This window comes from Ranitomeya variabilis, chromosome 3 (assembly GCF_051348905.1).
Source record: "Ranitomeya variabilis isolate aRanVar5 chromosome 3, aRanVar5.hap1, whole genome shotgun sequence".
NCBI classification, from domain to species: domain Eukaryota; kingdom Metazoa; phylum Chordata; class Amphibia; order Anura; family Dendrobatidae; genus Ranitomeya; species Ranitomeya variabilis.
This window is the reverse complement of record NC_135234.1, coordinates 103,109,362-103,135,083: the sequence shown is the minus strand read 5'-3', so window position 1 is coordinate 103,135,083 and position 25,722 is coordinate 103,109,362. Positions and strand designations below refer to the sequence as shown.

Sequence of the window (25,722 nt, the reverse complement as noted above, 5' to 3'; positions counted from 1 at the left end):
AAAGGACATAGGTAATGGTGGTGGGACACTAAACCACAGTACATTGTAAACATAGGGGCCTGTGATACCCCCCATAGCTGACACACACAATAGTGCTCAATAAGTAATGAGATACCGGCCCATATAAATAGAAAGAATAGTAAATAGAGTATTATAGGCCTGATATCAAACACCTAAAAAGGTGCAAATAAAGGTATATATACCATACCTGATGTGTGCGGCAGCTGGGGGACACAGGACCCCAATAAAAATACCTTTATTTGCACCTTTTTAGGTGTTTGATATCAGGCCTATAATACTCTATTTACTATTCTTTCTATTTATATGGGCCGGTATCTCATTACTTATTGAGCACTATTGTGTGTGTCAGCTATGGGGGGTATCACAGGCCCCTATGTTTACAATGTACTGTGGTTTAGTGTCCCACCACCATTACCTATGTCCTTTGTGCCTTTATATTGATATTGTTTTTAAAAGGTATATTAATAAAAGTGATTTTTTATGGGATAGAACTGCGTTTTTGTGGTGATTTACCAGGGCAGATAAAGTACATCTGCGCAGGAGCCGCGACAGGAAGCAAAGAAGAGGGCGTCACCGTATGAAGATTGGAGGTGCTGGACCCGGACCGCGACGCCCATCGGACCGGATCGGGACCGCCCTTGAGTGAGTATAATCCAACTTGCTTTTCTTATCTTATTTTCTACAGAATGCTGTAGATAAGCCCCTGATGGCAGTGGCCTTAGCTTATAGGCGAAAAATGGAGTGACAAGATTCCCTTTAAAATGCAGCAAAGTCCAGTGTGTGAATCCAGCCTTGGTGAATGGATCCTTTGTGTCTTTTAGCTTCTGCATGTAAGCACAATGTTTAGTCTAGAGATGAGTGGATAGACTTGTACTCCAGGCTGATACATTGTAGCAGACTGTCAGTTTCACACTTCTGTCATTGCAAGTCTGAGAACAGATCGAATTGTCTGGTCCAACTCAATAGCCTCATCGGCATGTACCAGGCTTTGGAGTTTGGGGTCTGGACCTGCCACAAGTTTCGCAACTCAAAGTCCGTACGCCGTGAATGTAGGAAGTGTGAAACCAGCTTTACCACCCATCAATATCGTAAAGATTAGGTGAGTACAGGTTTTGAGCTTCTGGATTTAAACCATGATGTTCCCATTCACTGGCAGCAAAGAAATCATGAAAATTCACATGAACTGGAAGTTACAGAACTTAACATACAAATATGCTGTACAAAAAAGTATAAAAACAAACAACCCCATCTAGGTTCAATGCACATGGAACAATTTGCAGACTTTCCATAAGAAAAGCTGTATCAAGAGTAACATTAATATCTGGGCATTTTATAGTGTGGATTTGTTACAAAGGATGAAATCCACAATAAAAGAAAGACCATGCAATAGATTTCAAAATCTGCAACGCAAATCAATTTATGCACAGAAAATGTCTGCAATGTGTAGATGAGTTTCTTAAAGTCTTATTTCCTTATCTAGCTTCAGACGTGCATTCATCTTTAATGGTTATTGGAAGAGATGGATAAGGAGAGATATGCATACACACATATTAATCAAGAAAAAAAAAAACAAAACTGCATTTTGGTTATTACCGTAAGTTAATTTATCTGTTACTGACAGGAGCACCAGTTTATTTTAGTTATATACAATAGTGTTCTACAATGCAGGTTAGTGTTCAGCGTCTCTAATCCTTTACTCAGGAGGAGTTTGGTCTAGCAAAAAAATAATCTTACCTTATAGAGTGGTTTTTCACCTTCAGAAAATCCCACTTCATGATTAGTTTGGTTTACATACAATAAATGATGCTTTTTCACTCTCCACAGGTCCAGCGCCTTCTCATTCGGCTCCAGATGTCTGATCGTCTGCAGCCTTGTGTCATCTACTCAGGCAGAATGACAGCGCTCTCCGATTGTTATTTTCTGCATGTGGACAGGGCTGCAGCCAGATACCACGACTAGCAGCAGAGAATCAGCGCGGGACCTGGGAAGGGCAAGTTTAGTTTAGTTTTTTGGGAGGGTGAAAAACTGCACCTGTACTATGGTTTTTTTTCTAAAGGAGGAAAACCTTTTCAACAGTCAATACCAGGCATAAGACTTACTGAAACCCTAGTATATATGACATTACATCTATATGTCACGTTGGTTTAGCATTTCCTGTATTTTAGTTGGAAGAACACATGCTCATGCTATGTATAATCAGATTTTGGCATCCAGTTTTATGTTTTTCTACAGGTATTGCTGGATAAGTCAAAATGGTCTCCACAGTGATCAGACCAGCTCCAAAAGCCTACAGTACTGTCCATGGCCAACAAAAATTGTGAGAAGTTGCGCGTCCCGAAATATCCGAAACTGCAGAACATTAATAAAATCGTTCAGTATCATTAGGACAACAGCAAAGCAACAAGATTTACGTAACTGGTCTAATAATCGCTCCTCTGAGGAAAGTGCTGCAAAATGGTCCCACAAAACTGGAAACTTGAAATGTAATGGGAGTCTTAAATTACACACTACAGCAAACGAGATTAAAAAGGTAACACTGGAAAATCTCCTAAACAAGGCAACACTAACGAGTTGAAGCCAATATGCAGCACATAAGGAGTGCCATGAACCTTGGAACTGACAATCCCGAAAGCACAATCTGAAAATCCCTGCCAGAACACTCTGCAGGTACAATCTAATACCCTTGGCTTTTCCATACACACAGCGGCACACCAAAGAGCGCTCAGTCAGGGGGTAAATCTATCAGGAACCAGTGTGCTTCCAACTCTCTGGTGCGGAACATTTTTGGGTTCTTGTCTATTGATGTCTATGAAGGTTCTTATTGCCAGACAAGTATATATATATAAAAAAAAATAATAAAAAAAAAATCCAAAGTGCCTCCTGTAGCGCCAAATAAAAATCAGCGGTATTCAGTCTGTTCTCCAGGCACATGATGGACTAATTTTAATCAAAACTACCCAATTCTATTAGACTAGTCATATAAAAAACAAACAAAAAAACAAAAAACCCACACTCCTTATGTTATGATACATTCTAAGGAAAAATCTCTTAATTCCATCTACATGCCTCTTAAGAGCTCAGATAAAAGCACCGAAGCCATTCAGGAGAGACTTCTAAAATACATTGAGGTTTTAGGTCAAAGCAATACAAAGGCAGAAATACCACAGTGATTTAATTATCCTTTTCACCCCCTTTCATTAAATTGTCTTTATTTTAGTAGTTTCTACATATCAACATAAAATACATCATTTCCATATTTAACAATTAGTGTGTTCTTACTTGTTCCCCATAGGAAAAAAAAAATTATATATATTTCTAAAAAAATGTATGCAGGGGACGCGCTACAGGGGGGCAAATTATTACAGAGCTTATGTTATATATATATATATATATAAAAAAGTCCTTATTGGCAACATAAGATGCATGTAAATATGCAATAATCCAAGGATTCAGGCACGTGATGGAATTATAAGGTCGCACATTAAACGCAGTTTTTACTCTTCCGTCAAGCGTTCTGACATGACGTGTTACTTAGTATTGAACATTCATAGGGAAAAGGAAAATGAGGGTGTTGGTCCAAGCCGTCAGGAACTGGGCTGAAAACCACAGCTCGGACCTTCAAAAACTAAAGCAATTATACTGGGACTGGCAGAATGGAAGACGAGCTCTTCTTTAGGAGAATGAACACCTACACTGACTTATTAGCCTCAATGACCAGACCCGATTAGAGACCGTAATAGATGTGAGAATCCAGAATACAAATTGGCGACATCCAATCTCAGAAAGATCAAGGAAGATACAAGAAAGGCCCTAGAAAAAGTCTTGTGTTCAAATAAGATTCCTTCCTACAAGCGACCGTGCAGCTGGCTGTGTCTGTGGGACGGCATTCATATTCTGCCGAATCTCATAGGAACTGAACCATTGCAATTGAGAGGGATTCTGGGGTACTACTACTTTCATTGGTTAAATAACCTGTGGAAGGCAGTCTAGATGGCAGCTGGAAAGAGGGAAACAGCAAGATTGTTCGAATTTTAGAAAGGGCTCCAGGTCACACTCAGCTGAAGTCTTCATCCGGGTTTTGTTGGTCCAGCAGACGCACGTGTGTGAAAGGAAAATGACCATATTTTCCATTGCATTCTCCCTCCCATTGACCACTGACGTTAATCTTTGTTACCTTTACTAGGTCACCAACCTGTTGAAGAGAAAACAAAATTAGCACTGAAAAAAAGGAAGAGGCTTAACATTTACTAGTGAAAGCTGCACAGCGACAGTACTGACAGATAAAGATAATTCCGGTAGTGTGCACACCCAACCTGAAGGCTAATGAAAAAGATACTCATTACATAAGCCACATGTAAAAAAGTAATGAAAATAAAAATACGAGCAGCTTTTTCTTTAGCACTCAGCATCCATCTGTATCACACAGTACTCACACTTTGGACAAGAAAATGCTCTGGCTCAGCTAAAATGTGACAACTGCAAACAATCAGCGGTTACTGTTTGGCTGCAGCGTTCACATAACATGCATTGAGGTTCATCCAAGCAAACAGGTGGGGTATGCGGAGATGATGGAGGAGCAACACAGATCTGGGAAGTGAGCAGAGACTTTTTCCCTGCTCCCTATGCCGATTATGAGGGAGCTGTAAAGCAGAGAACAACCCCATTAAGTGGTTAGAAAACCACCATTGTACTTACACGCATTTCATTTATTTTTAATATCAATCTGAAGCTTGTAGAAGCATAAAGCTACTTGATATTACCTGTTTGATTTCTATATCATTTACTTCTGGGTTAAAAAAAAAAAATATACCATATATACTTGAGTATAAGCCGAGATTTTCAGCCCACTTTTTTGGGCTGAAAGTCCCCCTCTTGGCTTATACTCGAGTCATACCCAGGGGTCGGCAGGGGAGGGGGGTCGGGGGCTGTCTAATTATGCTCACCTACTCCTGGCGCGGTCCCTGGCTTCCCCGGCGCTGCAGCTTCTTACTGTAGTGAGTAGTCACAGTTACCGCTTATTACAGTAATGAATATGCGGCTCCACCTCCCATAGAGGTGGAGCCGCATATTCATTACTGTAATGAGCGGTATCGGTGACCGCTCACTCCAGGAAGAAAATGCGGTGCCGGGAAACAGACGTGCAGCGACGGCGCCAGGAGCAGGTAAGTATGACGGGGGCAGTGCACGATATTCATCTGGTCCTCGTTCCACCGTCGGCCCCGCTGTGTCTTCCGCAGTGACGCTCAGGTCAGAGGGCGCGGTGACGCGATTACTGCGCGCCGCCCTCTTCCTGAACGTCGGTGCAGAGGATGGGAAGAGACAGCGGCGGTCAGCGTTGGAACGGGGAGCAGGTGACTATAGCAAGTGCCGGAGAGGTGAGTATGTCATTTTTTTATTTTTTTAATCGCAGCAACAGCATATGGGGCAAATAACTGTATGGAGCATCTTATGTGGCCATGTGCAGCATGATATGGGGGCAAATATCTGTATGGGGCCATGTGCAGCATGATATGGGGGCAAATATCTGTATGGAGCATCTTATGGGGCCATGTGCAGCATGATATGGGGGCAAATATCTGTATGGAGCATCTTATGGGGCCATGTGCAGCATGATATGGGGGCAAATATCTGTATGGGGCATCTGTATGGGGCCATGTGCAGCATTATATGGGGCCATGTGCAGCATGATATGGGGCAAATATCTATGGGGCATCTGTATGGGGCCATGTGCAGCATGATATGGGGGCAAATATCTGTATGGGGCCATGTGCAGCATGATATGGGGGCAAATATCTGTATGGGGCCATGTGCAGCATGATATGGGGGCAAATATCTGTATGGGGCATCTGTATGGGGCCATGTGCAGCATTATATGGGGCAAATATCTTTATGGAGCATCTTATGGGGCCACAATCCTCATTTGTGGAGCATTATATTGGGCAAATGTCTGTATGGAGCATCTTATGGGGTCATAATCAACATTTGTGCAGCATTATATGGGGCCTATTTTAATATGGAGCATCTTATGGAGCCCATCATAAACTGTATGGAGCATTATATGGGGCTCCTGATTCAATATGGATATTCAAAAACACTTAACCTACTGATGTCTCAATTAATTTTACTTTTATTGGTATCTATTTTTATTTTTGAAATTTACCAGTAGCTGCTGCATTTTCCACCCTAGGCTTATACTCGAGTCATTAAGTTTTCCCAGTTTTTTGTGGCAAAATTAGGGGGGCGGGGGTCGACTTATAGTCGGGTCGGCTTATACTCAAGTATATACGGTAATATATATATTATATAAATTTTGTATCACAAGCTGCCTCAATAATTGCAGCATGTAAAAAAAAAATAAAGTAGATGTAGATGTGTAAACGTTATTGCTTTGCTGCCCGATTTTAGAAATAGAATTATTAATATGCCATATTCCAAAGATACTGGATTGCTACCATGTGTTAAACAGGCCAATGCTTAGATTCTCAGTTTTCATTCAGTTCATGTAAATGCAATTATTTCTAAGGTTTCTACATCTCTTAATCAATCTGATAAATTTTTCTGCATCCAAATATTTTTTTGCCCCCAAACAAAAGTTTTGAATGATGAAAAATAACCTGAGTAATATGGAGCTTCTGATGTCAGCAACTGGCAGGAGCAGTCACGAATCCATGTGACAATGTCATTGCTGGAAGCCAGGAAATGGTGGTGATAAAGGTAAGAATGACCTAACTGGTCTTACAGAAGGCCACAGGAGCAGTACCACTGAGTAGATTACCTAGCATTGTTATTTTAGAACTATCCCATCTCTATGACATTTTCTAACCTTGTGGGTAACACTTAGATTTGAGAAAAGAGTCACAAAACTCTGGTCCAGGAGCCACATCGGTAGTCCGTTACCACTGAATCAGACCCCTGCAAATCTTTTATGCTTAACTTAATCATTTTAACCCCTTCACCCCAAAGCCTGTTTTCACCTAAGTGACACGGCCAATTTTTACAATTCTGACCACTGTCAATTTATGACATCATAACTCTAAAACGCTTCAACGGATCCTGGTGATTCTGACATTGTTTTCTCGTGACATATTGTACTTCATGATAGTGGTAAAACTTCTTCGATATGACTTGCATTTATTTGTGAAAAAAACAAAAATTTGTCGAAAATTATGAAAATTTAGCAATTTTCAAACTTTTAGTTTTTATGCCCTTAAATTAGAGAGTTATATCTCATAATATAGTTAATAAACAACATTTCCCACATGTCTGCTTTACATCAGCACAATTTTGGAAACAATTTTTTTTTGTTAGGGAGTTATAAGGGTTAAAAGTTGACCAGCGATTTCTCATTTTTGCAAGAAAATTTGCAAAACCATTTTTTTTACGGACCACCTCACACTTGAAGTGACTTTGAGGGGTCTATATGACAGAAAATGCCCAAAAGTGACACCATTCTAAAAACTGCACCCCTCAAGGTACTCAAAACCATATTCAAAAAGTTTATTAACCCTTCAGGTGCTTCACAGGAATTTTTGGAATGTTTAAAAAAAATTGAACATTCAACTTTTTTTTCACAAAATTTTTACTTCAGATCCAATTTGTTTTATTTTACCAAGGGTAACAGGAGAAATTGGACCAAAAAAGTCGTTGTACAATTTGTCCTGAGTACGCCGATACCCCACATGTTGGGGTAAACCATTGATTGGGCACATGGCAGAGCTCGGAAGGGAAGGAGCGCCATTTGACTTTTCAATGCAAGATTTGCTGGAATTGAGATCGGAACCCATGTCGCGATTGGAGAGCCCCTGACGTGCCTAAACAGTGGAAACCCCCACAAGTGACACCATTTTGGAAAGTAGACCCTCTAAGGAACTAATCTAGATGTGTGGTGAGCACTTTGAACCTCCAAGTGCTTCACAGAAGTTTATAATGTAGAGCCGTAAAAAAAAATTCATATTCATTTTCACAAAAAATGATCTTTGCCCCAAATTTTTTATTTTCCCAAGGGTAACAGGATAAATTGGACCCCAAAAGTTGTTGTGCAATTTGTCCTGAGTACGCTGATACTTCATATATGGGGATAAACCACTGTTTGGGCGCATGGCAGAGCTCGGAAGGGAAGGAGCGCCATTTGACTTTTCAATGCAAAATTGGCTGGAATTGAGATCGGAACCCATGTCGTGTTTGGAGAGCCCCTGACGTGCCTAAACAGTGGAAACCCCCACAAGTGACACCATTTTGGAAAGAAGACCCCCTAAGGAACTTATCTAGATGCGTGGTGAGCACTTTTAACCCCCAATTGTTTCACTAAAGTTTAGAATGTAGCGCTGTGAAAATTAAAAAATCATTTTTTCTTTCCACAAAATGACGTTTTAGCCCGCAATTTTTTTTCCCCAAGGGTAACAGGAGAAATTGGACCACAAAAGTTATTGTCCAATTTGTCCCGAGTACGCTGAAACCCCATACATTGGGGGGAACCACTGTTTGGATGCACGGCAGAGCTCGGAAGGGAAGGAGCGCCGTTTGAAATGCAGACTTAGATGGATTGGTCTGCAGGTGTCATGTTGCATTTGCAGAGCCCCTGATGTACCTAAACAGTAGAAACCCCCCACAAGTGACCCCATATTGGAAACTAGACCCCCCGAAGAACTTATCTAGATGTGTTGTGAGAACTTTGAACCAACTAGTGTTTCACTACAGTTTATCACGCAGAGCCGCGAAAATAAAAAATATTTTTTTTTCCACGAAAATGATATTTTAGCCCCCACGTTTTTATTTTCCCAAGGGTAACAGGAGAAATTGGACAACAAAAGTTGTTGTCCAATTTGTCCTGAGAACGCTGATACCCCATATGTTGCAGGGAACCACTGTTTGGGCGCACAGGAGAACTCGGAAGGGAAGGAGCACTGTTTTAGTTTTTCAAAGCAGAATTGGCTGGAATTGAGATCGGACGCCATGTCGCGTTTGGAGAGCCCCTGATGTGCCTAAACAGTGAAAACTCCCCAATTCTAACTGAAACCCTAACCCCAACCCTAACCCCAGCCCTAACCCCAGCCCTAACCCCAGCCCTAACCCCAGCCCTAACCCTAACCCCAACCCTAGCGCTAATTTCACACTAGCGTTTTTTTGCATACGTCGCAATGCGTCGTTTTGGCGAAAAAACGCATCCTGCAAAGTCATCTGCAGGATGCGTTTTTTCCCCATAGACTAACATTAGCGACGCATTGCGACGTATTGACACACGTCGCAACCGTCGTGCGACGGTTGCGTCGTGTTGTGGCGGACCGCCGGCAGCAAAAAATGTTACATGTAACTTTTTTTGTGCCGACGGTCCACCATTTCCGACCGCGCATGCGCGGCTGGAACTCCGCCCCCACCTCCCCGCACCTCACAATGGGGCAGCGGATGCGTGGAAAAACAGCATCCGCTGCCCCCGTTGTGCGGCGCTTGCACAGCATGCGTCGGTACGTCGGGCCGACGCAGCGCGACGGCCCCGTACCGACGCTAGTGTGAAAGTAGCCTAACGGGAAAATGGAAATAAATATATTTTTTAAAATTGTATTATTTTTCCCTAACTAAGGGGGTGATGAAGGGGGATTTGATTTACTTTTATAGCGTTTTTTAGCGGATTTTTATGGTTGGCAGCCATCACACACTAAAAGACGCTTTTTATTGCAAAAAATAGTTTTTGCATCACCACATTTTGAGAGCTATAATTTTTCCATATTTTGGTCCAGAGTCATGTGAGATCTTGTTTTTTGCGGGACGAGTTGACGTTTTTATTGGTACCATTTTTGGGCACATGACATTTTTTGATCGCTTTTTATTCCGATTTTTGGGAGGCGGAATGAACAAAAACCAGCAATTCCTGAAATTCTTTTAGGGGGGTCGTTTATACCGTTCCGCGTTTGGTAAAAAGGATAAAGCAGTTTTATTCTTCGGGTCAGTACGATTACAGCGATACCTCATTTATGTAATTTTTTTATGTTTTGGCGCTTTTACACAATAAAAACTATTTTATATAAAAAAATAATTGTTTTTGCATCGCTTTATTGTGAGAGCTATAACTTATTTTTCTGCTGATGATGCTGTATGGCGGCTTTTTTTTTTTGCGGGACAAGATGACGTTTTCAGCGGTACCATGGTTATTTATATCCGTCTTTTTGATCGCGTGTTATTCCACTTTTTGTTTGGCGGTATGAGAATAAAGCGTTGTTTTTTGCCTCTTTTTTTACGGTGTTCACTGAAGGGGTTAACTAGTGATATAGTTTTATAGGTGGGGTCATTACGGACGTGGCGATACCAAATATGTGTACTTTTATTGTGTGATTTTTTTTTTTATTTAGATAAAGAAATGTATTTATGGGAATATTTTTTTTTTTTTCTTTATTTAGGAATTTTTTTTTTTTTTTTTTTTTTTACACATGTTGAAATTTTTTTTTAAACTTTTTTACTTTGTCCCAGGGGGGGACATCACAGATCAGTGATCTGACAGTGTGCACAGCACTCTGTCAGATCACCGATCTGACAGACAAGGGCAGAGGCTTGCCGGCGCCTGCCATTAGGAACTCTCTGCAGGCGCCGGCAAGCTAGGGCATCTCATGACCCGGAAGGAGTTCCGCGGCCATCTTGGATCCGGGAACTCCTTCCAGGTCACCGGAGCAGCGCGATCTCATCGCGCTGCTCCGGTGGGAGAGCGCAGGGAGCCCCCGTCCCTGCGCGATCCCCCTCTATGCCGCTGTCACTATTGACAGCGGCATCAGAGGGGTTAAATGCCCGCGATCGGCGATAGCGCCGATCGTGGGCATTGCTGCGGGGTGTCAGCTGTCATATACAGCTGACACCCGCACCCGATCACCGCGGCGCTCAGCGTGAGACCGCGGCGCTGTACTAGTACTGCGGCTGGCACTAATGCAGTGTCGGCAGCGCAGTACTAGTACGGCGCATGTCGGGAAGGGGTTAAGTAGGTTCCTAACACAAGGTATCAGAAAAATTTGGTAGAACAAACCACTGTAAAGGTTGGCAAAAGATGTAATGGGAACCAGGGCATCCAGCGTCTCCTGTGGTCACAAATATCAAGAAAGATGGGTTGGGCGACACGAGGCTTTCCCCACATTGATATAAGCAAGCATGGACCAGTGTTTGGTTAAACACACCGACATTATGGGGGTTCATTTTTAATTTTAGATGCCACAAAAAAAAAAAATAATTGACATTTGTAATTGCAAATGTGGACATCCTAATTAATAAACAACTTTACAGAGTATGCATTCACAGACATGAAGCTTTACAGAGCACTGTTGGGCACTTCCTACTGAAGAGGTTATTGCCAGACTACAACTCCCCCCCCCCCCCCCCCCAAAGGATTGATTTATTTATATATCCGTCTGATAAAATCCACAATCATCAACCTTTGTGTTAAAGGGGTTGTCTAGTACATGGATACTCAAGCCTTATCCCCTTATCCTATCCCTAGGATACATAATTTATGTAGGATAGTGGTGATCAGACAGCGGAAGCACCCCCCAAACCGGTTATGTTACCAGCTTCAGAAGGATGTAACCAGTGTACTATGTGGACCGGCACATCTCTGGACACCGATTAGTGGCTGGTGCTCAGCTCCTATTCAACGGACGCTCACCAACCTGATCTTGATGACGTATTCTTAGGATACATCACCAATATTAATAAGTGGATGACCCCCCTTTAAATAGGACAATTTAATTCTTGTACAACCTGACATTGGGAAAGTTTATAAAAAAAAAAAAAAAAAAAAAAAAAAGAGTACATGTTCAATTCCCCTGTAGCTCCCCCACCAGTACTTTGATGGTACCCACCAGTGTTCACAGGATAGCTGCAGTCAATCACTAGTCTCAGCTGTCACTAGCCTACATGCATTTCGCACTGCCCAGGTCATTGATTGGCTGCAGCCTCATGTTGATGTAAATGACAATCGCTGCCAAGACTGACAGGAAACCACTGGGACATCAGTACTGGAGCCATCGGGAAGGCTAATATATATATATTTTTTTTTTAATATACCAGAAAACTACTTTAATGCTGTGGCGGTGAGTAACTTTAAAGGGCCACAATGGCTCCTGTAGTCATCTACCTGGACAATGCATTAAATTGCCCGATGCGTTTCCGTTCCCATGCACTTTTCTAAGATAATAAAGCCATTTTGAAGGAATGAACCAAGCTTGGAAGGGATGATTGGTAAGATCAGTAAGTACACCCTCATGTGAAGCCCCAGCTGTTTCCTAACTGAAAAGGAAAGGGGGGACCCAACTAAAGGTACCTTCACATGAAACGACTTTGTAACGATATCCGCTAGCGATCCGTGACGTTGCAGCGTCCTGGCTAGCGATATCGTTTAGTTTGACACGCAGCAGCGATCAGGATCCTGCTGTGATGTCGCTGGTCGCTGAATAAAGTCCAGAACTTTATTTGGTCGTCCGATCGCCGTGTATCGTTGTGTTTGACAGCAAAAGCAACGATACCAGCGATGTTTTACACTGGTAACCAGGGTAAACATCGGGTTACCAAGCGCAGGGCCGCGCTTAGTAACCCGATGTTTACCCTGGTTACCAGCGTAAAAGTAAAAAAAACAAACAGTACATACTCACCTGCACGTCCCCCAGCGTCTGCTTCCTGACACTGACTGAGCGCCGGCCCTAAAGTGAAAGTGAAAGCACAGCGGTGACGTCACCGCTGTGCTGTTAGGGCCGGAGCTCAGTCAGTGTCAGGAAGCAGACGCTGGGGGACGCGCAGGTGAGTATGTACTGTTTGTTTTTTTTACTTTTACGCTGGTAACCAGGGTAAACATCGGGTTACTAAGCGCGGCCCTGCGCTTAGTAACCCGATGTTTACCCTGGTTACCCGGGGACCTCGGCATCGTTGGTCGCTGGAGAGCGGTCTGTGTGACAGCTCCCCAGCGATCAAACAGCGACGCTGCAGCGATCGGCATCGTTGTCGCTATCGCTACAGCGTCGCTTCGTGTGAAGGTACCTTAAGCCTGCTCACATGAGAGCACGGCTAATCCCACTGGAATAGTAGGAGATAAAGTGACGTAAGCAAGCAGATTTTAATAAAATTAAATCCGCAATCAGAGAACTTCATCAGTACATAATGTAGTGAGAGCTGACCGACGCAAGTCTGTAGCAAAATTAATCCGAATCCCCCCTACAGAGCATGTAAGGTTTATTATATGAGCAAAAGCACTGCAGCAGATAACAAGAATACCCCTGTAAGGAGAAAGAGCTCTAAGCAGCATGTCATCCAAACAAAAGCCTGCAATATAATGGTGTCCTACACTTATAGAAAATGTAAAGACTTTAGGCAGAAAATACCAGTTTTAAGTTATATGAATAGTTATTAACGGGCCATAAAAGTAAATCGGGCCCTATTGACCCTCTGCACAGCTCCAATTATATAGGAAGGTATATAGTAGGTCTACATTTTTTGGATTCATTCGTTATCTGAGAAAAAAAAAAAAAAATTGCTGGCATGTTCCTCTTCAATCAGATGCTGGAGAGGCTACATCCAGCAGCACACGGAGCTATGTCCGACCCTAAAAGATCTGTACACAACCCTATCGCATTACTAGTCGGGGTCACCAGAAGCATGGAGACATTGCTCGTGTGTGTAGAAGGCCCATCACGAATGCGGTTGTTGGGAGGGGAATGAGGAGTTACACATTCCCAATTGCCCAGCGTGCTGGGTATATGAACACCAATTAACTGGCGCAACCTGCCGACAATCACTGACCGACGCTGGCAACAGGGTCCAATCAATGGCTATTGCCAGACTGACAGGTCGGCATGTGATTCACTAGGGATCTGGATGCCAGCTCCATCCTAGCTTCCTGACCAGCACAGCCAAAAGGATTAAATAAGATCCGCTCCGTATTTTTACCGGACGTTTAATTTGACCACCAGATCTGCAAAATAATAGGTTTCCAGGTTTAGCAAAGCGCGAATCATAATATAGTTGGAAATTGTCGTCATTTTCTAATATTTACAGTCATTTTATGGGATCCTTTAGGCTATTTGCACATGTTCAGGATTTTTAGCGTTCTTTCAGCTGTTTTCCATCGAAAAAACGCTTACATAAGCATACCATCATTTTTAATGCATTCCGCATATTTTGTGCACATGCTGCGCTTTTTTCCGGGACAGAATCGCATTCCGGAAAAAAAACGCAGCATGCTCATTCTTTGTACGGAATCACGGCGATTCCACACACATAGGAGTGCATTGATCCGCTTACTTCCAGCATGGGGCAATGCCCACCATGTGGTTAGTTCATGTGCGGTTGGGTACCCAGGGTGGAGGAGAGGAGACTCTCCTCCAGGCCCTGGGAACCATATACCTGTTAAAAAAAAAACAAAAAAACGTGATATTCTCACCTTCCGGCGGCCCCCGCAGCCTTCCCGCTCCTCCCGTGTCCAGTAATGCCTTGCGACAATGACCTGTAATGGCCTAGAAGTCTCCCGAGACCGCTACGTCATCTGGGATCATTGCCGCAAGGCATTACGAGGAGCGTGAAGGCTGCAGGGGCCGTCAGAAGGTGAGAATATCACGATTTTTTATTATTTATTTATTTTTTTAACATATCTTTTTACTATTGATGCTGCATAGGCAGCATCAATAGTAAAAAGTTGGTCACACTTGTCAAAAACTGTTTCACAAGTGTGACCAACCTGTCAATCAGTTTTCCAAGCGATGCTACAGATCGCTTGGGAAACGCGAGCATTCTGCAAGCTAATTACGCTTGAAAACGCTAGTGTTTAGCGGGAACATGCATGCCAATTCTGCATGCGTATTTCCCATGGCAGGGAGTTGCAGAATTGCCGCGGAAATTTCCACGGCAATTCTGCAATGTGTGCACATAGTAATGTTAATGTTAGTCTGCTCATGTGACTTACGCCAGGCTCAGAGGTGAAGCCTGGAGGTGGAAAATCTGAGAATTTTGAAATTTTTATAAAGATGAATCTACTTGAGGAAACATTCCTTTATTTTTCCCCCCCAAAGGTGGTTTTGAATAGGTTTTTGAATCATTTTCTCTCTCCCTATTGGATTTTCCACTGAATTGAACAGGAATAGTATTTGAAGAGGTTTGTTGCAGCAGACCTGCGCACCATGTTACTATGCCTTTACACAGGGGGATCATTGGCTACAGTGCAGGTATAACGAGCTGGGTTTCTATATGACAAATGTTAATGGGCAGCTGCAATTTGCCATGTGTAATAGAATATAGTACTGAAGCATGTGTGTGAACGTTAAAGAGTGAGGTCTCATCCCAACAGCGGCTTTCCATAAGGATCTTATAAACGGGGATCCCCAGTTCAGATATTATATTGATATAGGGCCATTAATTCCATGGTGCTGTACATGAGAAGGGGTTACATAAAAATATAAATATCACTTACAGTAAATAAACTAACCATGACAAACTGGTACAGAGGGAAGAGGACCCTGCCCTTGCGGGTTTACATTCTACAGGATTATGAAGAAGGATACAGCAGGTCGGGGGTTGCAGGAGCTCCGATGGTGTTGAGGTGGCCGAGATATGACTCAACATGGAATCAATTCTGAGCTTCTGCTTCCAGAGTTTCCAATGTTAACACAGATGAATGACTAAAAAGTCCCCTTCATACAATAAACATTTGCACTTCCTTCCTACTAGCTTCTTAAAATGCAAGTCAACAATGAGATCTGATATAGTCAAAGCGGTTATCTGACATGTATATTGAAAAAAATAGGTGATAAGTGTAAGAATTGCTGAGGGTCTGAATGTTTGCACCCTGACAAATCACAAGAACAGGAGTCCCACAGTCTGGTGTAAGAGAAGTAGTGAGCATATACGACCACTACATGCAGAAACTCACTGATGCAGCTACAGGGTATTCTGCGCGAGATCTGTGGGGGTCTTAGCAGCCAAACTTCAGCAATCATACCCATCACCTATCCACAGAATAAATGGGAAAACTGTTGATTATAAGAATCTGCTTAAAAACGTATCCATTATTGGAGGAGACCGACAAGAACATTTACTAGTTTAAGAATGGAAACATCGGCTAGTCAGTAGTCAAATATGCATGTGCAAGGGCAAAAAAATTAACCATACACCCCAATATACAGTAGTGAGAATCAGTCAATGGGAAGAAGAGGAGGCACTGTGCCTGTCATCCAGCTGAAAATGACATTTGGGGAAAGTAGTCAGCTTCATTAGCCACTAATAGCCCCATCAGTGTGATACACTGCTGACTTCACTTTCCCCAAATCTACATAACAGCCAGATGGCATTCCCAGTATGCACCCCCTAAACTCTGGGATCTGTGTGATAAGGGGCTATAACCATCGCATTAAAGCTCCTCTGGTGACAATGACATGAGCTCCCTTCGTAAAGGTGGATTTGTGGGACCTTACACAGAAAACGTACTCATAATTAGAAGCTCAGAATCAGGCCAGATTCAGGTGTCTGAGAAACATGGTCCATGTACTGACCATGATGTACAGACCGGCGGCAGATCTCTTGGCCCAAACTCCACAGCTTCTTAGGTGGAATCCAGGCGTTCGAGTTTAGATCAGGAGATCAGGGGCAGTCCATAAACGGATTCCTGAATTAGGCCTAATGAGAATCTGAGCTTCTTTCACCACGCAGGAGGGTAACTAGTTTGTAATACTGGAATTATAAATTGTAATTTAGACTAAAGACTGGACTTGAAAGGAAAATTCATTGGAGATGATTTTCCTTCACAGCTGCACCCATTATATACCTCCAAAGCCAAGGCTGTCTTGTCGTAGGCATTGGGCACTCGCTTCTGGATAACCCTGGCAAAAATGGGCCCATTCTGGAGGTTAGGCAGCGGTGTGTTGACACTGGGCTGGGCATAGGGCCCTGGCTCCGGCCCGCCCAGTTGCTGCGGATGCGAATTTTCCTGGTTACCTCCAATCAGAGCGGACCCGGGAGTTGAGGGAGGCCTGTACTTTTCCACATAGGGGACAGGTATCATGCCCCGTCTTCCTTCGCTGTCCTCCGCATTCCACCACTGCTCTTCAGGTTTATCCCGGATTCTTAGGATGTCTCCCTTCTTAAATGGAAGATCCTCATCATCATTACCGTTAAAGTCAAAGAGAGCCCGGACATACTCCGCTTCTTCTTGTCTCTGGATCACTCCGGATTGCTTAGACTTGGAAACAGGCTCTATTAAAGTGGTAGTGTCCAGGTAATGAATTTTGTAAAATTCCAACAACGCAGGTAACGATTCAAACTCTTGATCCCCTATCCTGAATCGCGACTGATTCACCCCTGAAAAGAAACCGGAAATAATGAGCACATTTCTACAGGACAGTAATCACACCTGTAACATGTAAAACAAGATGCAGTAACTTTACCAATAACTCTCCCACTAGCCATATAATGACAGAGGCAGGGGATCGAAGGGGACGTCATCGTAAGATGGGAGGCCCCAGACCGGACCGCGACCCCCATCGGACCGGACCGCCCCTGGGTGAGTATAATCTAACCTCTTATTCTCAGCTTTCAGGATACATCGGGAGCTTATCTACAGCATTCCAGAATGCTGTAGATAAGCCCCTGATGCTGGTGGGCTTAGCTCACCTTCGATTTTGGGGGTGACAGGTTTAAGCATCTTTAAAGGAGTGGCTCACTTTATTTGGTAGAAGGGTCCCGGTGACTAATAGCTGGATCAAAGAGCTTCTTCCTAACGGGACCCCCAGCGATGAACTACAACCGACAGTAAAGCCTCATTCAAACACCGGACGCCTGTTTTTCAGATAGAAAATGTACCCATTACAGTTTCTGAAGCCATTCACGTGGCTTTAATTTACGCAGAGCAATTGTTTGCAAAAGCAAGGAATGAAAAAAAAAATGATATGTAAAGTACATGTCTGGTTTTGATCCGACTCACAGATCAATCTCTGCACTCAAATGGAGAAAAAAAAAAAAAGCAGATGGTACCCCACATGCCATTAGTGTGTCTTCCAAAAAACAGATGACACACTGACGGTAAAAAGGACACCAAAAATGGATTCACCACTGATGGAAATCGATCCTTTTTATTCCACAGACACCTAGGACAGGAAACCACTAAGGAATGTCGGGAGGCTCCATCTTTATGCAGCCATAGGTTTCCTGTCCTGGGAGAGGACCCTCGCTCCCTCATGCGGTCGTCTATAATAATGATGGAAAAAAGAAACATCTATGAAAACTTCCTAACGAATCTTAAAGAGCTTCTCTGGATTTTGGTAACTTTCATTCTTAGAATAAGACTGCCGTCACACTAGCAGTATTTGGTCAGTATTTTACATCCGTATTTGTAAGCCAAAACCAAGAGGGGGTGATAAATGCAGAAGTGGTGACATGTTTCTATTATACTTTTCCTCTAATTGTTCCACTCCTGGTTTTGGCTTACAAATACTGATGTAAAATACTGACCAAATACTGCTAGTGTGACGGCAGTCTAAAACATAATGCACTCTGCCAATTTCGTAGTTATTGCCATCTCTGCTTGCAGTTGCTTAATAGGAACCTTCAGAGTTTTCAGCCAATGAATACCCCCCTGCCCCGGCCATGTGATGGGTGCGTGGAAGAACAATACAACTTCCTACTGCAAACAGTTGCTGAAACTGGATACAGAAAAATATATAGGAAAAACATTTAAGTGTCCAAGATTTTGGATCCATGGGGGGGGGGGTCTGGCAGCCGACACTGATTGGAGCTCACCAATGTTACTTCCAGCCACCAGAGGTCGGGGTTGGGGGGGGGAATCAATCTCACTGATCTAATACTGATGACAAATACGAAGGAAAAGTCATCAATACTAGATGTTCCATGAGGGGCGGGGGAAGGACACACAGGCTCTCCCTCTGCTGTGGCCATGGGGTTTAATGACACACAGGCTCTCCCTCCGCTGTGTACAGGGGAGAAAGGGACCCATAGGCGCTCCCTCTGCTGTGGACACGGGGGTTATGGACACGCAGGCTCTCCCTCTGCTGTGGACACGGGGGGTTATGGACACGCAGGCTCTCCCTCTGCTGTGGACACGGGGGGGGGGGTTATGGACACGCAGGCTCTCCCTCTGCTGTGGACATGGGGGGTTATGGACACGCAGGCTCTCCCTCTGCTGTGGACATGGGGGGTTATGGACACGCAGGCTCTCCCTCTGCTGTGGACACGGGGGGTTATGGACACGCAGGCTCTCCCTCTGCTGTGGACACGGGGGTGTTATGGACACGGGGGGGGTTATGGACACGCAGGCGCTCCCTCTGCTGTGGACACAGGGATTATGGACACGCAGGAGCTCCCTCTGCTGTGGACACGGGGGGCTTATGGACACGCAGGCGCTCCCTCTGCTGTGGACACGGGGGGGTTATGGACACGCAGGCTCTCTTCCTCTGCTGTGGACACGGGGGTTATGGACACGCAGGCTCTCCTCTGCTGTGGACACGGGGGGTTATGGACACGCAGACTCTCCCTCTGCTGTGGACACGGGGGTTATGGACACGCAGGCTCTCCCTCTGCTGTGGACACGGGGGGTTATGGACACGCAGGCTCTCCTCTGCTGTGGACACGGGGGGTTATGGACACGCAGGCTCTCCCTCTGCTGTGGACACGGGGGTTATGGACACGCAGGCTCTCCCTCTGCTGTGGACACGGGGGGTTATGGACACGCAGGCTCTCCTCTGCTGTGGACACGGGGGGTTATGGACACGCAGGCTCTCCCTCTGCTGTGGACACGGGGGTTATGGACACGCAGGCGCTCCCTCTGCTGTGGACACGGGGGGTTATGGACACGGGGGGTTATGGACACGCAGGCTCTCCCTCTGCTGTGGACACGGGGGTTATGGACACGCAGGCTCTCCCTCTGCAGTGGACACAGGGGTTATGGACACGCAGGCTCTCCCTCTGCAGTGGACACGGGGGTTATGGACACGCAGGCGCTCCCTCTGCTGTGGACACGGGGGTTATAGACACGCAGGCGCTCCCTCTGCTGTGGACACGGGGAGGTTATGGACACGCAGGCGCTCCCTCTGCTGTGGACACGGGGGTTATGGACACGCAGGCGCTCCCTCTGCTGTGGACACAGGGGGGTTATGGACACGCAGGCGCTCCCTCTGCTGTGGACACAGGGGGGTTATGGACACGCAGGCTCTCCCTCAGCTGTGGACACAGGGGTTATGGACACGCAGGCTCTCCCTCTGCAGTGGACACAGGGGTTATGGACACGCAGGCTCTCCCTCTGCTGTGGACACGGGGGGTTATGGACACGCAGGCTCTCCCTCTGCTGTGGACACGGGGGTTATGGACATGCAGGCTCTCCCTCTGCTGTGGACACGGGGGTTATGGACACGCAGGCGCTCCCTCTGCTGTGGACACGGGGGTGTTATGGACACGCAGGCGCTCCCTCTGCTGTGGACACGGGGGGGGGGTTATGGACACGCAGGCGCTCCCTCTGCTGTGGACACAGGGATTATGGACACGCAGGCGCTCCCTCTGCTGTGGACACGGGGGGCTTATGGACACGGGGGGGTTATGGACACGCAGGCTCTCCCTCTGCTGTGGACACGGGGGTTATGGACACACAGCCTCTCCCTCTGCAGTGGACACGGGGGTTATGGACACGCAGGCTCTCCCTCTGCTGTGGACACGGGGGTTATGGACACGCAGGCTCTCCCTCTGCTGTGGACACGGGGGTTATGGACACGCAGGCTCTCCCTCTGCTGTGGACACGGGGGGTTATGGACACGCAGGCTCTCCCTCTGCTGTGGACACGGGGGGTTATGGACACGGGGGGTTATGGACACGCAGGCTCTCCCTCTGCTGTGGACACGGGGGGTTATGGACACGCAGGCTCTCCCTCTGCTGTGGACACGGGGGGTTATGGACACGCAGGCTCTCCCTCTGCTGTGGACACGGGGGGTTATGGACACGCAGGCTCTCCCTCTGCTGTGGACACGGGGGGTTATGGACACGCAGGCTCTCCCTCTGCTGTGGACACGGGGGGTTATGGACACGCAGGCTCTCCCTCTGCTGTGGACACGGGGGGTTATGGACACGCAGGCTCTCCCTCTGCTGTGGACACGGGGGGTTATGGACACGCAGGCTCTCCCTCTGCTGTGGACACGGGGGGTTATGGACACGCAGGCTCTCCCTCTGCTGTGGACACGGGGGGTTATGGACACGCAGGCTCTCCCTCTGCTGTGGACACGGGGGGTTATGGACACGCAGGCTCTCCCTCTGCTGTGGACACGGGGGGTTATGGACACGCAGGCTCTCCCTCTGCTGTGGACACGGGGGGTTATGGACACGCAGGCTCTCCCTCTGCTGTGGACACGGGGGTTATGGACACGCAGGCTCTCCCTCTGCAGTGGACACAGGGGTTATGGACACGCAGGCTCTCCCTCTGCAGTGGACACGGGGGTTATGGACACGCAGGCGCTCCCTCTGCTGTGGACACGGGGGTTATAGACACGCAGGCGCTCCCTCTGCTGTGGACACGGGGAGGTTATGGACACGCAGGCGCTCCCTCTGCTGTGGACACGGGGGTTATGGACACGCAGGCGCTCCCTCTGCTGTGGACACAGGGGGGTTATGGACACGCAGGCGCTCCCTCTGCTGTGGACACAGGGGGGTTATGGACACGCAGGCTCTCCCTCAGCTGTGGACACAGGGGTTATGGACACGCAGGCTCTCCCTCTGCAGTGGACACAGGGGTTATGGACACGCAGGCTCTCCCTCTGCAGTGGACACAGGGGTTATGGACACGCAGGCGCTCCCTCTGCTGTGGACACGGGGGTGTTATGGACACGCAGGCGCTCCCTCTGCTGTGGACACGGGGGGGGGGGTTATGGACACGCAGGCGCTCCCTCTGCTGTGGACACAGGGATTATGGACACGCAGGCGCTCCCTCTGCTGTGGACACGGGGGGCTTATGGACACGGGGGGGTTATGGACACGCAGGCTCTCCCTCTGCTGTGGACACGGGGGTTATGGACACACAGCCTCTCCCTCTGCAGTGGACACGGGGGTTATGGACACGCAGGCTCTCCCTCTGCTGTGGACACGGGGGTTATGGACACGCAGGCTCTCCCTCTGCTGTGGACACGGGGGTTATGGACACGCAGGCTCTCCCTCTGCTGTGGACACGGGGGGTTATGGACACGCAGGCTCTCCCTCTGCTGTGGACACGGGGGGTTATGGACACGGGGGGTTATGGACACGCAGGCTCTCCCTCTGCTGTGGACACGGGGGGTTATGGACACGGGGGGTTATGGACACGCAGGCTCTCCCTCTGCTGTGGACACGGGGGGTTATGGACACGCAGGCTCTCCCTCTGCTGTGGACACGGGGGGTTATGGACACGCAGGCTCTCCCTCTGCTGTGGACACGGGGGGTTATGGACACGCAGGCTCTCCCTCTGCTGTGGACACGGGGGGTTATGGACACGCAGGCTCTCCCTCTGCTGTGGACACGGGGGGTTATGGACACGCAGGCTCTCCCTCTGCTGTGGACACGGGGGGTTATGGACACGCAGGCTCTCCCTCTGCTGTGGACACGGGGGGTTATGGACACGCAGGCTCTCCCTCTGCTGTGGACACGGGGGGTTATGGACACGCAGGCTCTCCCTCTGCTGTGGACACGGGGGGTTATGGACACGCAGGCTCTCCCTCTGCTGTGGACACGGGGGGTTATGGACACGCAGGCTCTCCCTCTGCTGTGGACACGGGGGGTTATGGACACGCAGGCTCTCCCTCTGCTGTGGACACGGGGGGTTATGGACACGCAGGCTCTCCCTCTGCTGTGGACACGGGGGGTTATGGACACGCAGGCTCTCCCTCTGCTGTGGACACGGGGGGTTATGGACACGCAGGCTCTCCCTCTGCTGTGGACACGGGGGGTTATGGACACGCAGGCTCTCCCTCTGCTGTGGACACGGGGGGTTATGGACACGCAGGCTCTCCCTCTGCTGTGGACACGGGGGGTTATGGACACGCAGGCTCTCCCTCTGCTGTGGACACGGGGGGTTATGGACACGCAGGCTCTCCCTCTGCTGTGGACACGGGGGTTATGGACACGCAGGCTCTCCCTCTGCTGTGGACACGGGGGTTATGGACACGCAGGCTCTCCCTCTGCTGTGGACACGGGGGGTTATGGACACGCAGGCTCTCCCTCTGCTGTGGACACGGGGGGTTATGGACACGCAGGCTCTGCCTCTGCTGTGGACACGGGGGTTATGGACACGCAGGCTCTCCCTCTGCTGTGGACACGGGGGGTTATGGACACGGGGGGTTATGGACACGCAGGCTCTCCCTCTGCTGTGGACACGGGGGGTTATGGACACGCAGGCTCTCCCTCTGCTGTGGACACGGGGGTTATGGACACGCAGGCTCTCCCTCTGCTGTGGACACGGGGGTTATGGACACGCAGGCTCTCCCTCTGCTGTGGACACGGGGGTTATGGACACGCAGGCTCTCCCTCTGCTGTGGACACGGGGGGTTATGGACACGGGGGTTATGGACACGCAGGCTCTCCCTCTGCTGTGGACACGGGGGGTTATGGACACGCAGGCTCTCCCTCTGCTGTGGACACGGGGGTTATGGACACGCAGGCTCTCCCTCTGCTGTGGACACGGGGGTGGGGGAAGAACACCCTCGGGTCCAGCCTCTGCTGTGTAAGGGGGCTCACGCACTGCGGTGCACGGCCGGACACTGCGCCGCCGCCTCCTCCCCAGTCCCGGCCGCCGCACTCACCAGACTGCCGGTTGTTGCTGACGCTGTTGATGATGTAGTGGGAGACCTTGGAGTTCTCGCTGACGGAGAGCACGTAGTCCCCGGGGATGGTGGCGGAGTCCCGCACCAGGAACACCCCGTGCCTCTGACCCTGCAGCAGATTCACCGCCTCCTGCCGGTTCTGCCTCCCCCAGTACCAGCTCGCTCGGTCTTCGGAATCGAAGTTGCCGGCCATGGCCTCTGCTCGCTCCCCGGTGCGCTTTCCTCCGCCTTCTTAGGCGCCTACCGACGCCCCCCGCAACAGACACGACAAGCGGGCACTTGCATCCAAGCCCGTCCTCACCAAACCCGAAATGGCGGCACAGGAAAGGTCTGACCTCACCTTCCGGAAATGCGTCATCAGCGAGCGCCGGGGCCTTGTCACCGCGCCGCCATCTCACCGAGGGCAGCCGGAGTATAAAGCGCGTGTTGTGGGCGCACAGCTCGTGTCCTCCCCCGCGGGCACGGCACCCTGTAACGTGCGGGATGTGAAGCCTGCGCTGCTTCATGAGTGGAACGTTCCAGTGTGGAAATGACCACGTGACCCCTGCTTCTCGGTTTTCTGTGGGTCCGTTTCTCGCACGGGAATATCCAGCGATCACCGAGCAGACATGGTCGCAGCCCGAGATCACCCGGGGCCGGTATTTCCACATTGGCCTGATCACATACATAGGCTGTTAGTGGCGGGGTCTGAGGAGAATCTGCCGGGCAGTCGGACACCGGAGCTCCAGCCTGTGTGCCAGCGCACGAGTTGTCGCTCTCTAGCCTTATTCAGACGTCTGATTCTTGCATGCGATTGTTATTTGTGATTTTCACAATCAGCCCTCCTGCCTGTGATAGTCTATGGGAATCAGAAAGACGTGTCCGATGTTGATTCAAAAGTGGGATCAAAATCGACAATGCAAATCAGTCTGTGCAATTTAGACAGCACTTAGATGCCATCCGAGTGCAGTCTGATTTATACGACTATCAGAATGGAGAAGATGGAGGATTGTTTTTTAATTTCTCCATGTACGAGAACATTTGATGACACTTGGATCCTTTTTTATCATATGTGCAAAAACCGGATGTCTGAATGAGCCCTAAAGCAAATGGGCTATAAAAAAGATAACCGTGACTTGTAATCACGTCCACGCCGAGGTGACTTCTAAGAAAACTAATGCATTCTGGAAGAGTAAATTGATGAATACTGACAACCGTGATTTATTCAACATATGCGCCAATAGGGGTTGTCAGGACCCCGCAGGTGAAATCTTTACTTCTGCAGGGCATTCTGCGGCGCTACTGGGACAAGGTCACTTTAAAGGGAATCTGTCACTCCAAAAACCGTATATGAGCTAAGGCTACCAGCATCTGGCTTATCTACAGCATTCTGTAATGCATTCTGTAATGCTGTAACTAAGCCCCCCCCCCCCCCGATGTAACCTGCAAGATAAGAAAAACAGGTTAGATTATACTCACCCAGGGGCGGTCCCGCTCCTGCTCCAGTCCGGCGCCTCCCGTCTTCATTCGATGACATCTTCTTGTCTTCCTGCCGCGGCTCCGGCACAGGCGTACTTTGCCATGTTGAGGGCAGAGTAAAGTACTGCAGTGCGCAGGCGCCGGGAAAGGTCAGAGAGGCCCAGCACCTGCGCACTGCTGTACTTTGCTCTGCCCTCAACATGGCAAAGTACGCCTGTGCCGGAGCCGCGGCAGGAAGACAAGAAGAGGACGTCATCATAAGAAGATAGGAGGCCCCGGACTGCGACACCCATCAGACCCGAAACGGACCGGACCGCTCCTGGGTGAGTATAATCTAAACTTGTTTTTCTCATCTTTCAGGATACATCGGGGGCTTATCTACAGCATTCCAGAATGCTGTAGATAAGCCCCTGATGCCGGTGGCCTTAGCTCATATACGATTTTTGGG

The 25,722-nt window shown here is 47.9% G+C and overlaps 1 protein-coding gene across 2 annotated transcripts; it reads right to left on the bottom strand.

Annotated features, from left to right (window-relative positions):
• Positions 1-3,178: 3,178 nt before the first annotated feature.
• CRK (CRK proto-oncogene, adaptor protein) lies at positions 3,179-24,456 on the bottom strand. Of its 2 annotated transcripts, none has more exons than XM_077294445.1 (3): positions 23,796-24,456; positions 16,799-17,331; positions 3,179-4,213 (listed from the first exon to the last, which is right to left on the bottom strand). In XM_077294445.1, exons 1-3 carry the CDS (start codon positions 24,007-24,009, stop codon positions 4,076-4,078), a joined length of 885 nt encoding a protein of 294 aa, XP_077150560.1. In that variant the 5' UTR covers positions 24,010-24,456; the 3' UTR covers positions 3,179-4,075. The 2 variants fall into 2 exon arrangements, with proteins under 2 accessions (XP_077150560.1, XP_077150562.1); XM_077294447.1 differs by having other exon boundaries at positions 3,217-4,213; positions 16,969-17,331; positions 23,796-24,207.
• Positions 24,457-25,722: the final 1,266 nt, after the last annotated feature.